This window comes from Anoplopoma fimbria, chromosome 20, assembly GCF_027596085.1.
Source record: "Anoplopoma fimbria isolate UVic2021 breed Golden Eagle Sablefish chromosome 20, Afim_UVic_2022, whole genome shotgun sequence".
NCBI classification, from domain to species: Eukaryota; Metazoa; Chordata; class Actinopteri; order Perciformes; family Anoplopomatidae; genus Anoplopoma; species Anoplopoma fimbria.
Genome location: NC_072468.1, coordinates 9600030 through 9617550, shown reverse-complemented (window position 1 = coordinate 9617550; position 17521 = coordinate 9600030). Strand labels below are relative to the sequence as shown.

General features: G+C 41.2%; 1 protein-coding gene across 2 annotated transcripts in view; it reads right to left on the bottom strand.

Moving 5' to 3' along the window:
• oxr1a (oxidation resistance 1a) overlaps nucleotides 1-17114 on the bottom strand; it is a 149449-nt gene extending 132335 nt beyond the window's left edge. For both annotated transcript variants that reach the window (XM_054621113.1, XM_054621115.1), the window contains exons 1-2: nucleotides 16971-17114; nucleotides 3194-3279 (exon numbers count right to left, since the gene is read on the bottom strand). In XM_054621113.1, the coding sequence (XP_054477088.1) occupies nucleotides 3194-3210 (17 nt within the window). In that variant the 5' untranslated portion in view covers nucleotides 3211-3279; nucleotides 16971-17114. The remainder of the gene's footprint in view (nucleotides 1-3193; nucleotides 3280-16970) is intronic.
• Between the last annotated feature and the right edge of the window lie 407 nt (nucleotides 17115-17521).

Here is a 17521-nt window from a genome sequence, read left to right as displayed (position 1 = left end):
GGAGCAGTCAATATCTTACGAACTCATTGGCCGGTCCTCTTTGTCAATGCAAATCAGGATTTGAGAGGTGGTCTCGAAGTGTGCAAGGCCACATTGATGATCCATGAGCCACGGGGCTACAACTATTTCAAGGCCCTCCCCCTTCTCCCTCAAGCACACTCAACTATTGGCCCATCCAACTTGCACAAACATCAGCCACACTTAATTTGCATGCAATAATTCATCAGCAGTCACTCAGGATTCTTGTTTGATTGTACCTCACACTTAATGCATGCATGTGCACACACTCAAACAAACACACGCACACACAGCCCCGGTAAGCCTGTGCATTAACATGGCAGTGATGTGTGTGATTTCCTCACTGTGGATTCTGCTGCCATCAATACGAAGCCCTTTCATAAAGCTATCGGCTTTGCTACAGACGACAACCCTGTATGCGTGTGTGTGTGTGTGTGGTATATAAATGAGTATTTGATGACCCAAGGTCAAAGGTGAACAGCTAAGCTTGTAAGGATCAGTTGGAGAACTATAATAACATCAGGTATTGAAGAACAGATTTCAAATCAAAATTAATTTCACTAGAAGCTCTACGTTTTTTTATGCTAACAAGAAGAATTCCGGTGGGCTTTTATTTTTCTGACTATCACCCTGAGTTTACTTATATTTCACAACAACTTTTATGTCCCCACTAAGTCGAGACAGATTTCTTTATGTACAGAAATAAGGCAATTTCTACATGTGAATAGACTCAATTGATCACAGCACAAATTCAACGAATGTCATCTAGCTGTAGCTAGCTAGCTAATTAAGCTAACTTTATGATCGATAAGCTGGTTGAAAATGCCGTCTCAAGCTACTTTTTAACATTTCAAGCTGAGTTGTTTCAAATTGATCCCTTGAATAAGGCTTTTTCATGTGCATTTGATGGTAACATATTGTGCTAAATGACTGAGTCTAAAGTGAACAGGTCCCAGACAAAAAGTTAACGTTCTAACCACTTGATGATCCATGTATAAGAAAGAAAAGGAAATAGAGAAACAGAGCTGTTCCTGTATTGTAGTGTAGAGCTAGTATTATAAAATGTAGGATCAGACTCTTAAGTCATTCTTTCCTAACGCTGTTTGGCTCCTTAGCTTAGTTGGACAAGCAACACAGAGGTTATATCTATGCTTTACTGTTTGTTTTTTCAAGTATGCTTCGGCTTTAGAGTTAGGAAAAACAAAGCTTTTTAAATGAGGACTAACTGTTTACAGTCTTTTGGCATGCAACTCTATCTCGGATAGAGTTTGTATGGGGTTGCTGTTGCGTAAATTTCACCCAATCCAATAAAGAGCAGGACAGAGCTGCTAATGCTGCCCTACATTCTGATATAGTAGCAGCTAGGACCAGCTTTCACACAGTGGGGAAATAGTACACAGTGGATATGCCATCATTTTTTTAAATATATATATCCTAAAGCCTCTTGAAACAATTCTGATTGTTGGAGTTGTAAATAACCCTAGGGTTACCACTGTTGCTTTTTAGATAGTTAGCCAGACATGCTAACTTGTAAAGCTTAAGTTAGAGCAGATAAACATAGTTATAATTTATTTTAATTTCTAACACTTATGCTCTTGTATCTTTGGTTTTGGAAAGGCTTAAACAGGCTCTATTATGCTATTTTCCGGGTGCATATTTTTATCTCAAGTTAAGTTACAACATGTTTACATGCGTTAATGCTCATAATCCGCCTTTTTTTCTCATCCTGACTGTCCTGCAGCACCTCTTCTCACCCTCTCTCTGAAATGCTCCGTTGTAGCCCTTGCATCGCTCCCTCCAGAAAGCAAGGTATGGTCTGATTGGTCAGCTAGCACGCTCAGTTGTGGTTGGTCAACGTTTCACATTTCAAAAACTCAAAACGTGTCTCCTGGGTGACAGACTGCTGTCTTAACTGGTACACTATGGTAGATGTAAACTTCAGCTCTATCTTTTTGTTTTATGTTTGAGGGCGGGCAAACTAGCCGGAGAGTTCTACGTCACTTTTGTAACATTATGACCTCATAAAGTTACGGAAGTGAAGGAGAGAATTCAATCGAGCCATTTCAGGCAGCTCAGGAGCAGTGATTCTGAGGGGGGAGGGTAACTCCTTTTAGGCGTGGACTTCAGGTTTTACACTCTACGGACCTTTTACATGTACAAAAATATATATCACACACTAAAGAAGAGGGGGAAAAAGTGGAAAAGCATAATAGGGCCACTTTAAGAAAGAACACCCTCAAAAACACTATTGCTCTAACCACATACAAACAATACATTTCAAAATATATCTGAATAAATCATAAAATAAACAGTATGGGCTGTGGACACATACATTTAACATTTCCTGTAGAAAAACTACAGTCACGCAAGCTGCAATTTCTGCAAAGGACCTCCCTAGGTTAAATAGCTGAAGGCTGTGAAAACAAAATGAGCTTTTAAGGGAACAAGACTGCACATTATAACGTTATTGATACAGAACGTACAGTTCTTTCAGAACTCACGTAATTAATTATTCAAGAGGAATTAATTTGCGTTTTCAATGGTATGAATGGGCTTTTCTCAGAAATGTATCCAGTGCTGAAGATAGTAAAATACAAACCAAACCCAAGCTGTGAGCTGTTTCAGATTAAAACAACATGAAAGAAACAACCAAAAGCACTTTGTTTTGATCCACCTAACACATACCGGCTAAGCAATGTGACCACTTGCAACCTTGCAGTCAACTGATGAATGATGTATGCAGACTGTACGTACGCTACCACAAGTCACATTAAAAATACAGAATGTATACACAGTCAGAGAAAGACTGTGAACCGGGTTTCCTAAACCTCCTACAGAGGCTGTGTGAGAGTATTTAAACTTCAGTTCACAACGTTCTCTGGGGTCTACCCATTTAGAAAAGTGAGAGCTGAAAATATAAACTCAAAATAATTCACATATTTTACAATAAACAAAAAGGGGAATGATTTCGTATTGTGACCTGAAATCAACCATCACATCATCTTCACATCAATGTCTTTTCGATTCCAAAGTCATCAGTGGAACATAGCTGACCAGAAATGTCAGCCATTATCAGCAGAAGCCATTTTAAAATTCCCTGAGATTTCTGCAGGGCTTCTTTTTTTCCTTTTTTTTTGAGTGGATAAGAATAGATCAAAAGTGACATTGTGCTGACCTTTTGGTGCTGAACATCTTGGCAGCGTCTTCTTTCTCTTGCTCGGAGGCTTTGGGAGGTCGAGGTTTGATGTTGACTTTTCAAACCTGCAGGAAGCACGCACGGACGAAACAAACACACACAAAACAAAAAGACAGGGACAGGGGACAGAAGGGAATAACAGTTAGATTTCCAGCATCACATTTAGGTTGCCATCAAGTTGCTTGAATGCATTGGCCACGCTGATCTCATCTACTTCCATTTGCTGGACTCCAACTGAGCGATTCAAATTGACCGGGCATGGCAGGAGGGAAGGGAGCGGAGCAGAACTTGGCCGACATGACAAAGACAACGCACGGAGTCAAATGTCAGCTTTGATAATCATTTGTTTTTCTTTGCCACAGCAACACAGATTCAAACCAGAGTGGAATTAATTAGCACTGGGGCTCAACTGGAGCGATGAGGAATAATTAAAACCCAATTAAAAAGAAGGAGAAATCTGCTTGTGTTGGCAAACATGTCACATGGAGCTGGGCCGCTGAATGGTTAAATCCCTAACGTGGGTCTCTCTCTGGATGTCAGCGCTATACCTACCACGTTGTATAATGGCTGGGAGTTTAGGTTATCAGAGACTGTGGAGGAAGGAGCTGGAGTAAAAGAAGATAGGGTTCAATAATTAATGCAGAGGTCTACACAGGTCTCACTCCTCACCCTCTCCTGTCTGTAATGAGATGAGTGGAGGGCCAGAGGGAAGGAGAATGGGGTGATTAAAGCAGCCAGCTCAGCTTCATCTATCCCCCCCCCCCCCCACCACCACCACCAGTCAGATGCTGCAAGCACTCACAAACACACCATCTCATTTATAACACCTGCAGTGTTTCCTCTCTCCTCCACACACTGCCGGCAGAGAGCAGAGCTGAATAAGCAGGCGTAAAGGTTAACAAAGTAGTGCGACACTGGAAACATCTGATAATTCCTCCAGGTGACATGGATACCGTGGATGTACTCGCTTCTGTAAGTAATCTAAGGCAGTGTGCCGGCCAACTTTGTGGCATCCATGAGCCACAAATTATAGCAGAACAGGCAAAAGGCAACAAAAATGTTATAATAAATTTAAAAAAAGTATGCCTTCATATTACAATTGGCAGACGGGTGTATTACAGACAAAAAAAGATTTTAAATACAGCCTGCAGTTAAAATAAAAAAAGGTTCTCACACTGAATTGCTGTTAAGGTATGACTTGCGTTTGTTAATGCAATTAGCTGGATTAAGGGTTAGAGTCACTTTTAGAAGCCAGAAAAACACACATCTCAAATGAGGGTTAAAGCTGTTGTCAACAGTCTGTCACCAGTTTCACGCTCCATCAACGGTGGCTCCACCGCTCTATAAAACATATTTGATCAAACTATAGCAGCTCTGAGGCTGAACTTATGCTGCATTCACACAATGTTGAGAAGAATAGAAAAAACTACTTTTATTCCATCCATGTTCACACATTATTTCAAGTCGCTTCCTAAACATCATCACGCCGACTAGTCCGCCTTTAGGGAAGCTAGCTTTGCAGTAATAAGTTAGTCAGTGCTATATGCTAATGTCATCTAAAACCAACAACGCTACCAGTGTCAAAGCTAACATGCTATGGTTTAGCAGGTATAGTTTGCCATGCATCCAAATTGGTTTCAAATTAGTGCCCGTCAGCAAGCTAACATTTGCTAATTAGACACACTCACAGTTAAAACACAAAGCAGATGGAAATGGGATGCATTTGCAGGAATTTGGTCATACAGTAAAGACAATTAAAATTGGACATGAAAAATGCACTGCTAACATCTGTATGCAGGCTAGATAGCCAATTAGCTGGTCAGTTGCAGCACAATGAACAGCATTTTAACTTGCCTATAAAGGATAATTTGGTCAGTTTGGGTGCCACTGTGCTCCTTCCTTAATACCAATGCTAACAACACACTGTTCGCCAAAGTTGTCCTCCCTGCTGGAGATCAGCCAACCAGCTGCTGCCAAAAACGTGTTTTTCTACTAATAAAACAACATTGACACTATGCAAAAAAAAGCTGACTAAATGTGATCAGTCATCCTCCTGGTGGCACTAGAGGAAAGGTCATTAGAATTCATCCTCTGGGGATCATGAATATCAGCACATTTCATTGTAAATACAATACGCTAGTTGTTAAGATATATCAGTTTGGAAATTGTTCAAATTTAAAGCAGTTCTTTTTTATTTTTTATATCTGAAACATTTCATACCATTATGGCAGCAGGGGGAAGTTAAATAGATGACAAATACCTCTCCATAAAGGGCTGCAAGTACATGCCCACTGACAGCCAATTATTCTAAAATATTTCATTTCATTAAACAGAACTGTTTATCTAATCTGAGGGAAAATTCAGAACCCAGGGCGTACAGGGAGAGATTTTCAAAGAGTCGCATAATTTCCTCTTCCATTGCTGTTAAAATGTGACTCATCCACCCATTCGTCACAGTGTTTCAGGGCTTTAAAGTGATTACACAGAGTGCCTTACCAAACCCAGCGCTACCCTCAGAAAAATAATAACAAACCTTCCAGCTTTCTAGAGTCTATATACTGAACCAGGACCAAAACTGAAAATACATTCAGACATTATTTGGGATTATACGAGGCCGGCTTCACCTGCCAGAGGGCTTAAAGTGAACATGAACCAGTACTTTTCTTATTTAAGCCATATACAGTAAAACGAAAAGCAACTTGAAGCAAACAAAGAGGAGAGGAGAGCTGCATAAGTGTACCACATGAAGTTGAGTGACTAATGTCTCATTTAAAATTATGCGACATCACATTTGCATGATCTTTTCTTTTCCATTTTTCTGTTAAGTGTGAAGTCAGACACCCACTAGTGTTCATGTTCCATTTGTTTACAAAGCTGGGGCTTATGAAATGGTGTCACCATGAGATGGCGCTTTCTTCACAAAAAACACGTTAACCAACTGACGCACACTAAAGAATCACGTTTCTCTGTTTAGGCCGTGCCTTTCCCTGTACGTTTCCCGGGCTCACAGTAGTTGGTCGAACCTCAATAATGTTTGCCGCCTTTCAGTTGTCAACGGTTATTATTCACATATTTTTCATATCAGAAAAGTATTTTTTAATGATATAGATTGATGAAGATAAGATTCACAAAGCTTGTGTTTTGCTTGAACCTACATAGCTAGATCCCAAATTTGCATCAAAAATGTGATCTTAAAGTTCTCATTAATTATAGCCGCAAGAAGAGCAAAATAAATAAGGAACTACGAAAAAAAAGGTCCAGATATTATTCAGATGCTGACTCTCAGCTGACCAAACATTTCATTAAGTGACCCAGGTTGTCACACCGGTAGGAAATGTACAGTGAAATATTAGCATAACAATGAAGACGGGTGCAGGAAATTGTCCTAAAACCTGAAAAATGAACTTATTTTTGCACTTTCGGTTCCCTTTTCTTGAAGTTAATGGGTTTTTGGTTAGATGCTTAGAATAAGGTCTGTGCTTAAGAGATTTTAATGTTTTTTGTCTTTGAATTAAAATGCGTCAGCAAATAACCTGTGAATTTTTAAGCTTTTAAGTCCTCCTTAAAAAAGGCGGTTGCTAAAAAAGGCGGCTGCTAAAAAAGGCTGTTGCTAAAAAAGCGGCTAAATCAAATCACTAAACATCATCACGCCGACTAGTCCGCCTTTACAGCCTCGTTGTGTACATCTGCGCTAATGTGACTGTGGTGTAGTTAGTTTATAGCCTAATGTTAGCTTTTTACTTCTGCAGTATCATGAACTTGTGTTTGTAACAAAACTCATTAATCCAAAATCGAAATTCTCAACGGAACGAGTTCAATGCTAACTTCTGAGGCTGGCCTACAAAAATACGCCATCCCTGTATCACTATTACATAGAGACAAGGCAGATGGATTCTTAATGAGGTTAGCGAAGCTGCTACAATAGCATCAGCTACTTCAGAACTGGAAAATATCGATTCATCGAAAGAAGGGCAGAGAACTGGACTCAAGGCTTTTCTAACTTGCTTCGGTAAGAGGTTGATTGACAGGTGGTTCATCCGATTACCTGCAACGTATTTTTTTTAAAGTGCCTGTCCTTTTCCAAATGGTGTCCAGTGTCCGCTTCTGAGATAGTTTCATGTAACAGACATGAGATGGGTGAGGTTACATATGCATGGGACTTAAAGAGCATTTTAATCTTAAATGGAATGTGTAGCTCATATTTGCAAGTGTGTCAGTAAGTATGGGTTTATCTGTTTAGCGGCACTATCACCAATGCATAAACCTGCACCACAACAACCCATCAGTGGAGCCATGTGGATCCACCCACCCCCCGACATGAATGGACCATGTCTACTTCTATCTCTATGGCAAAATAACCTTGTTTAAGGATGTTCTCCGTGCCAAGCTTCATTAAGCCAGCCTTGTGTTTCAGTTTAATTGTCTGTGCACATGCAGAGCATCCTGACAAACACTATCAGCATCCAAGCATGCGATGGGTTGAGGCGAATCCCTCGGACAGACAGAGGGACAGCAGGTGTCGCCTGGTGCTGGTGTGCACTTTTGCTGAGAGCTGCCGGCCGTAAAAAGAAAAACCAACTTGATGACACAGGGGTGATATGTTCACTTTAACACACGCAGCCTCGAGTTCAGGGCTGACTGAGCTATTTCACACAAAACAAAGATGAGCTAAGCATGTACCCAGTGCACCGTTAACACGACCAACTGCAAACGGGCCAAAAGCTTATCCAGCCAAGGCAAATGGAGTAAATTCTGCTCCCAAATCTGCACTGTTTCAAATGTAAATTTCAATCCTCCCCGACGCCAGGTTTATGAATGACGAGAAGGGGATGGTGAATAAAGATATCAGCTGCGCTGGTTCCTGGATGAAATCCAGGGTGTTAGCAAGAGAAGTGGAGTATTGATCAGAGGCAGGATCAGCTGGCCCAGCATGCAGCTAAATCAGTAACGGCCGTGAAGAAGTACAGAGGAAGGAAAACAACACAACAGCAGCCATGCAACACAGTAAGTATAGCTGGAGTATTTTAAAGCAAGGCACGGCCGTTTTTTCTCTTCCAATACACCTCGAAAACAATCAAGGAAGAGCAGGAAAAACTGAACTGGCTGCTTCATTGGCTGAGAAGTGAAGACAATATCCTTTTGTTGTCTTAATCAATTTTCAATGTTGACTGTATCGATATTCATCGTAGGCTTGAAGGGTAAACAGTTCACTGATATGACGTGGACAAGATTTCTTGATGTCCTGTGCAGCTTTAATACAGAAAATGTCTATGTTTCTTTGTATTATAATACAGGGATTCAAAGCAAAAAATTCAGTGAAGAGACAATAAAGCCCGCTTTAAAATCATGAGCATTTGGTGAGTATTAAAACATATAGTCGGGTAGCTGCAGTGGCATTTCAATCAGGGCCCGGTTCGCTGCAGTGATATGACTCATCTTCCCTTCTGTTCTCCACTCCCCTGTCCCCTGGTCGTCCCATTGTCTGCACCTCACCATTGTTTACATCTCTCCCTGCCTCCCTCCAGTCCCTCATCTCTCCTTTCTCCCCCACGCGTTTCCTTGGCCTTGTCTCGTGGCGCACAAGGAGCCTGATTGCAGCACATTTCCTGAACTAATGGGGGGTCACATTAGCCTGGCAGGAAACACAATGCCATTATGGAAATTCTCAGTCAATTACTGGGCGACGAATAAACATTTTTCCGACTCTCATATTTGCGTTGGGCTAGTGGTTGCGATGCGTGGTTGTTACCTGCTCGGGGTGCATCTTATCTGCGTCTCCCGGAGGAACTCGGCAATATGCTCAAGGTCTGTAGTGTGATTATGTGATGTTAGGGTTGCCCTGGATCAGAGCTTTGCCCCTGCAAATAAAACATCTTAATGTTATTTGGCCAGCCACTGAAAAGTGAAAAGGATAAAAGTGAAAAGGATAAAAGATTCATCTTGTTTGAATTCGGTGTCCAACCGTCACGTGGCCTTGACTGTATTCCTGTTTTCACTTCAGGATATATTATTTAGGCCTAAGAATGACAATACGTTGGACTTTGAAAATATCTTTCTATTTAGTAACTGGGTTGCTATAGACAGAAAAGCAGAAAATATGACAGATATAACTCTAGCACATTGAGAGGTTGAAAGAAATTAAATGAGTTCTTCCCACCATCTAATAGAGCAGCAGGAGGCTCATTGTAGCCTGAATCATAATAGCTATATCTTTTATAGATGGGCGGCTTTGGGTAATATTATCTATGCTTATGGGAATTTCAATGCAATGATGTTAAAATATGGAAGACTGCTTAAATTAACATTTCCACTAAACAGAATATGACTTCACGCCGGCTGAGTTCATTTAATATGTTTCATTAAACTTTTTGTACACGGTCCAATAATGAATTTCAATACAAGATAATAAGGTACAAAATAAAAAATAAAAGCATGCATGTAAAGTGAGCTCACTGTAACACTAATGGTTGCAGAAATTGGCCATAAAGTTAGTCATAGATACTATGTGATATGATGGAGAGATTACCGTTGGTACATTTGAATTGAGCTGGTAAAACGAGACGTCTCTCGTCAGTCAGAAATTAGCACATATTAATCTAGAGAGCAGATCTCTACCAGGTGTGTCTGCAAAGACCACTGATGTAGTATTTGATTGAATGAATACAACCCACAATTGGCTAACCAACCCACCTAGACTGCAAGTGTATCAGACGTGTTTTTTTACTCGCACATTTTACACAACAGATACACTCTCACTTTATCCATGCAGATGTCTGCATCGGCTCAACGTCTCAGCACCGTCTCACGGGCACAACCGCGGCTTATATTTTGTTAAGACAAATGCGTGTAAACATGAGGTTGAGGTATAGAATATCTGTGTCTCTGGTGGCAGAGTTGCGGCATAGTGGCGGTAGAACGCCGGCGATGCAATCAGCTGTGTGTAAGGTTCCGTTAGCTGTTCGCTGATGGCCAAACACACCTTCCAAGACAATAAAAGTGGCGAAAAGTTTTCCCCATAGACATGCAGTCAATTGTTTTCACCCCAACTGTATCACTGGATGCAGAGCAGCAGCTGGAGGACGGTGATGCTCCCAGCTGTGTTATAACTGGCAGCAACATCTGGCCAAGGCCGGTTAAGAGTAGTGAATGAGGAGTCAGCAGGCAGTCTATGGCAGTATAGACTAGATTAGCCTAGCATTAAGACTGGAAATCTGGGAAACAGCTAGGCTGGCTCTTTCAAAAGGTCAAATTCTGCCTACCAACACCTTTAAAAGCTGGCCAATCAACACATTGTATCTCATTTGCTATAAAAAACAAAATGTCAACAATGTATGGTTTATAGTGATTTATGTGCTGTGACTACTTCTACCTAGGCAGGAAAAGTTTTGTTGTTGTGGCTGCTGGCTGTAGCTTCATATTTATAGTACAGACATGAGAGTGGTCCAAATCTTCTCATCCAACTCTTGGCAAGAAAAAGCAAATATGGCAAAATATCAAACTATTGCTAGATGAACTGTGGCTCTTCGCTAACATATCATTTTAGTCAAAAAAAATACTTTTTTGACATAATAATCAAGGTTCACTAGCTTTTTCAGACCTTTCAAGCAAATGAAAAAGGTTCAGGTGTAATCACATGTGGAATATTTGTCACATGATAATGGTTCTATATGGGGAGATTTTAAGCCAAGAGGTCCGTGGTGTTATGTTGGGATGCAATACAACTGAGCCAGTTCCCACTAAGGGTTCTTGAATCAATCGATCACCAAGATCGCTTTATTTTATTACCTAATATACAATGCTAAGAGTAGTTTAATAAAAAAAATAATGCTACACAATCCTGAAAGGAGCGTCTATAAAATCCGCTTAACCATTGTGTCCCCACCTTTAATAAGATTAACACTGTAAGCTACAGTGTGGAAAGCAGCAGATTCCTAGAAAGTTCCCTCTCTGAGCATTTCCTCAATTCCAGTCAACCAACAGGTCGATGGAAAAAATTAACCACTTAAAGAGATATTGACATGAGGGCCTGGCAACAAAGTCATTTCTCACACCGAGGGAACGATTCTCTGCTCTCGCTTGCTTGCACAATATAACACCATTCCAGTCAGGAACTGCACAGCCCCCTGAGATTACATTATGCCAAGAAAACTACTGAGAATCTCTTCTTCACAGCTCACCATTTACTCAAAATAAACCTCTGTCTTCCTTGGTTGATCTATTTCTGTCTGCGAGTGTTCCTGAAGTTTCTATGTGCGTGGAGGCTGCACATGATGATGACAATGTGAGAAAAAAAGAGAAAACCTCAGCTTTCCGGCAGAGTAGCTCATGGCAAGGTATGTACGGGAGCTAGAACACTGTCAGTTTGAGTTAAAGACATCCACACAGTTGGGGTTGGGAACTGCTGAGTCACTTCACCGTGTGATATTAGGCTGACAGAGACAAACGCCCGTGGAGTATCAGTCAAAAATGACCCCATCCCCCTTGCTTTGATTCAATTAGCTTTCAAGCCGTGTCCTATAGTGGAACCAAAGGCAATGGTCGCTCAACTTAAGTGACGGGGGCCGAATCTGATTTTAGTTTGCTGACAGCATCGCCTTTTCCCGTCAAGTTACGTGGCGCGGGTTTTGTGATGCGTGTCATCTGCCTGTCACATTATCACTCCGTTCGCAAGGGGGGAAATGCACTCGGAACATGCCCTTAATTTACCCCGACAGCTATTTGGATGATAAGTTTGGACGTTAAAGTAAAATGTGCCGATTTATCAGAAAAAGACTTGTCCGTGCAAGGGACCAAAAACGGCGGAACAGAAGAAATGAGCGCAGATCCATTACTCTCAAACCGCCAATTCGAGTAAAACGAATTTTAATCACTTTATGAAACGTCTACATCCAAAGGAGGGCCTCCGCCAATCCTATATGATATCCATATAATCAGCGATTTGGGTGACATGGCCGGCCCCGTAATGCATCATGGGCCGAGTGGACTGGGAGGAGACAGAAGAGGGTGGTTTGTTGTTATGCTCAAGAAAGGCTGCGGCTTAGCATGGCAAATCCTCTATAATCCTCCAACCAGTCCCATGGCGCTGGTTACTGTATGTAGGTAAAGCTATTATGGACCCAGATCAACCTACACCCTAAAACTGCCCGTCCTCTACTATTGTTCACCTGTTCTCTTTTTAAGACAACTGCTGAGGGTGTTTATCCTCCGTAAATCTCTTTTGAGATTATCATCATTAGACAGCGGGATAACAGGGAGGGAGCCAGACAAAAGAGAAGAAAAGCACAGAGAGAGAGAGAGAGAGAGAGAGAGAGAGAGAAACAAAATCATTCCTCTGGGTGTTTATACCAAGACGAGGGCCTCTTTGTAGCCCGCAGTCTGGCTGCGTGATCAGTTTTCTTTTTGATACAAAGTAAAATCATCACAGAGAACTGGAGCTTTAACAACCCTTCTTGTAAACAACAGTCATTCCTAGCAAAGCACACCACACATTTAAGTGGCACAGAATATCTGGTGCATCTTTGTAAACAATGTCTCAAGCCGATATGGACCCCGTAAAGCAACTTAATGGAAGAATGTATTTCTTGGAAGCTTCAAAATTCGTTTTCAGCTGGATTCCAGGAATCACATCACAACAGAAGGCAACAAATCACCATGTCACTGCCCTTGTCATTATTTTATTGCTTTCTTGTGGAGTCAGGACCCTCCCCTTCCCTCCCTCGCTCTGGTTGTTTCTCTCCCTCCATCAATTCACGTTTTGGAACACCACACGTCTCTATAATTCCAAAAATTAAACATTAACACAGTGTATATAAACTAATGATTGCAAAAGCTAAACTAATCCAGGATAAAATTCCTTCATCTAGCAGTTTAATTGCTGCCACCAGGATTGAATTGAAACGAACATGCGGCTGCTTGCCAAGATCGGAGGATATTTATTTCACTACCTTCTTACTGTCAAAACTTTAGATGACCCCGCCTTGGACTCTGGGAAGTTGTAATGCTCATTTCCACATGCAATTCATTGGACATGATTTAAAGATAACCTGTGAAGTCTTCATTTATATATGGCACCCACCAAAGTGGCTGTTACATGCCACTGCAGATGTTTTAGTCAATGCTAATGGCAAGCCCTGCTTGTAGGTGTAGTGAGAATTAGCCACCTTTAGTGGCTGCCGTTACATTACCTCTGCTGTTAGGGCTTTGTTTTTGGAGACAGCAGTGGTCCCTTGTTTGATGGCGGGAAAGAGGGAAGCACTGACGCTTGGGCGCGGCTTTCACGTTTGTCACCGGACAGAGAAAGGGGCTGATGGGTTGAGTTGATACGTGCGCAGCAGCAGCCTGGTGCCTAGCTGATCTAGTATGGCTAGCTAGTGCTGCCTCTCCCATGTTGGAAATTAAAATTACAATCCAGTTCACGTTATGTACGGCCTGGATCCTGCGCTTTCTCAAGCCATGCCTAATACGTGACTTGTCCACGTTAAGACATTATTAATAAAAAATTCAAGTGTCAAAAAAGTACTAGTTAACTCCAGTCTGAGCCAGACGTTTACCCTCTTAACGAATTGGCATCTGCCGGAACATCAAAGTATTTTTTAACCAATACAGATTTTTCCCCATTCGATCTTATGTACTGTATTATAAAGCCATTTGTGGAACAATTTTCCATGACTTTTCCAAAACTTTGATTGATTTATTTTTCCAAAACTTCTCCAGGCCTGGAGATTGCTATTTTTTTTTTAATTCCTTCACTTGTCCAGGCGTACAAACCCTGCATCAACTGCTGAGTCGGCCATATGCAAGTATTTTGGCAAGTGTTTCGTGGTACATTTTGATACATTAAATTAATCAAGGTAAGTTTTTAGACTTAATGCTTTCTTTTGGCCTGTGAAATAGAACATTAGGAGACTGAGCAGCTACAGGGTGCTTATGCAGCCTGAAGAAAAGTGCTTAACAGAGTCAAAACTTTGGCCCATGATCAGAGGGAAGGGGATTTTGATTTCAGACAAACCCTCTCTTAGGAATTTTATTATTTAAGATCAACAGTCTCGTGTGGCAATGCCCAGCATCGTTCAGCCTTGAATGCTTCTTTATTCTTTTTCATTGCAACAACTCCTTGTAGAGTTTCAGTAGGGCTTGAACACAGATTAGCATCAGCTGGTTACAAAGGGCTCCGTCTCCAACCATTTATATCTGCATGGAACCTCTCAGGTTGATACGAAACCACTAATCTACCTTCATATCATGGGAGGCCATAAAGAATCAGCTCAATGTAAAGCAGATTGAACTAGATGTCGTCGTAGGAAACACCTTTGTTCTAAAAACGGCAGCAGCTTAACACCCAGAAAAAGTGTTTTCAGGAATAAAGTCAGATGTGATGCTGGTAATTTAGTCAACGTTCACCGAGATTCCCTTGACTACCTGAGAGCCGGGCGTGTGTGTGTGTGTGTGTGTGTGTGTGTGTGTGTGTGTGTGTGTGTGTGTGTGTGTGTGTGTGTGTGTGTGCATTAATGAGGTTGCAGAGACAGATGAGATAGTCGCAGCTGTTAAAACACCACATGACTTTATAGCCTTTCACAGATGAATCGGAGAGATACCGAATTTCGTCGAGGCCACCTTGATAAACATCAAGCCTCGTCCCTTACAGCTCCGGCTTATCGGCAGGGAAACAAAGCATCAAAAGCATGAAAGCACAGTTTGATATACTTGAAATGTATTTGTTAGAACCAATTGAATTTGTTTCTTCTTTTTTTTAAATACCATGTATATAATCATCTCTGCTAAGTGAATACGGTTCAGTTTCATCTAGGCAAATCTCAATGCGGTAATCAATTGGTAACAGCAAGCACTGGCTGATGACGGCAGGGTGAAGGTTTAATCAAAGCCAGCAGGGCCGTGCATAATTTCATCATGAGAGTCATCATTCAAGGTGTATGTGTAAGTGTGTGTTTTTGTCACCGCCATGCTTTATAGTAGTAACAGAGGTGATGGTGCTCCTTCTCTCAAACATGGCAGACTTCTCAATCTGGATTTTCATTTTATACAGGACGTTCACAAAAAAAAGAAAAAAGAAAAAGAAAAATAAACTAAATAAGGTAATCATAAATCGTAAGGTGCATAAATTAAGGATGATCACATGATCATTCCTGTATTTTCTTTTAATGAGGCTCTATGTTTCACTTCTCTACCATGATAGCAAGCTAGACAGCTTTTTCAAGTCACTCATGTGATGATATTTGACAATGGACATCCACCACAATTTAACTTATTGTTAGTGTTGTTAATTGCAATCCACGTGAGCATACATTTTGTCCCAGCCCTAATGACCATATACTGATATATTTGGGTTTATGACTATTAGTTGGACAAAACAATCCATCTGAATATGTTACCTTAGGCTGCGGGGAAACTAACTGGCACTTTTTTTTTTTTTTTTTTTACAATATTTCACAAACGAAACTATTAATAGAGATATAAATAATTGAAACTCTACCTGGAGTAGCTCCTTTTTGAGAGTATATTTTAATGGATTCAAGGCGACAATAATAGGAAATAGTTTAAATGAAAAGATCAAAATGAAAGCCTATATCTTTTAACTAATATGGACCAAGTAAAACAACCAAACAAAATCATATCGGGACACATTTTCATCAAGATGTAACACCTAACACCCCGACTCCTGCATCTAACTTTGCTTTAAATTGCCCTTGAACATCTCACTACAGAGTGGATCATCAGAGCACAGCGGGTCTCTGGACAGTAACACAGCTCCCCATTTCAGCTCCTTTACCTGAACACACTGATCCTGCTTTGTGCGGATATGTTTTATTAGGATGTATAATAAGAGATTAAGTAGCATGGACAATATACAGACCCTGGAGGCAGCTCACTCTGCACCTTATGGGACTATACCTTATTGCATTATGCAATGTGGTAATAGGCTTAGCCACATGCTACTCTGGGAGGGGGGGGTTCTGGACTGACTCTGATGACTCACTTCATTAAGTCTCCCTTCCTAAGAGCTTTGTAGTTGCTGAGGGATGAACTTTCCACACTCCCACATTAACACTGACCTCAGATGGCATTTACAGTAGAGTAAAGGAGGTAAACATCCACATATGAACACATTTTAACAAGAAAACCTTATTTGATACAGACACATCTGAGTATATATATAAATATAATTCATTTTTGGTAGGTCTGTAGCATTGTCATGCTTTTCTTTTATCTCTATTATATTCTAATAATGAAAAAAAAGTCTATAGTGACCTGAACTTATCTCACTTAATGCTACTTTCTTCTCCTCCAGCGCTTCTAAATGTTCCTATAATACTCCTGCAGGGAGTCCCCTACCTACTTTTGCCAAGATCCTTATCCATTTTCTAGAAAGGAGATAGGGCTGGTGCACGTTACTAGCAGTGCTAAAGATAAACAGTACACAAGCTGCCTCTTGGTAGTAGTACAACTTCATTTAAACGACACAAACAGCATCCGATGCCACGTTTAGGACCAATTCCAGCGACCGTTCACCTGAATTCCACCTGCACCGCCTGAAAGCATCACAAGGAGCAGCATCCTAACACAAACTATTTTTAAAACCATCCGGGCTCCCCGATCTCCGCCGGCTGCACGGAAACACAACACTTTGCAAACATTAAACCTTAATAAAGGCATGCGACCTTACCGGCCGTATCAAAATATAAGCCGCTTGAAGCGTTTCGGAAATAACAATGACCGGTCGCTGCACTCCGGTACTTACTTTCAGGAGGGACATGACACGAGGGAGCCGCTTCAGACAGTCGCAAACATCTTCGGACACGCGATTCAGGGTATTAGGAGTGTTTCTTCATCAGGCGTGCACCGTCGCGGGAATGTACACACACATGCAGACATGCGGAATCATTTGACCTTCTTCCAATAGAAAGTACCATCGGTGAGACGTAGGAGAGGGGAGGAGCGGACCGTACCAAGCGGGCGTCCCGGCGAGGCGAGGGGGAGCTTTGGGCCGGAGGGAGAGCTGTCATCCTGGGATGCACTGCAGGAATGAGAATGATACAGTAGTTGCAGTGAAGGGTGGAAATAAATGTGGAACTACTGATGGAAAATAGAGTGAAGTAGAAGGGTGTAGCAATATCTCCCTGCTGTATTCCCCATTAAAAGTAGGCTACTTTTAATTTCATGCTGAAACACAAACAATGGATGTAATATTTACTGAGAGTTCCAGAGAATAACTGTTCATTTGGAAGAGTTCCTTTCATTTAGCCTGTAGGCCTATCTAACCATGAAGAATATCAAAATACATGATTTATT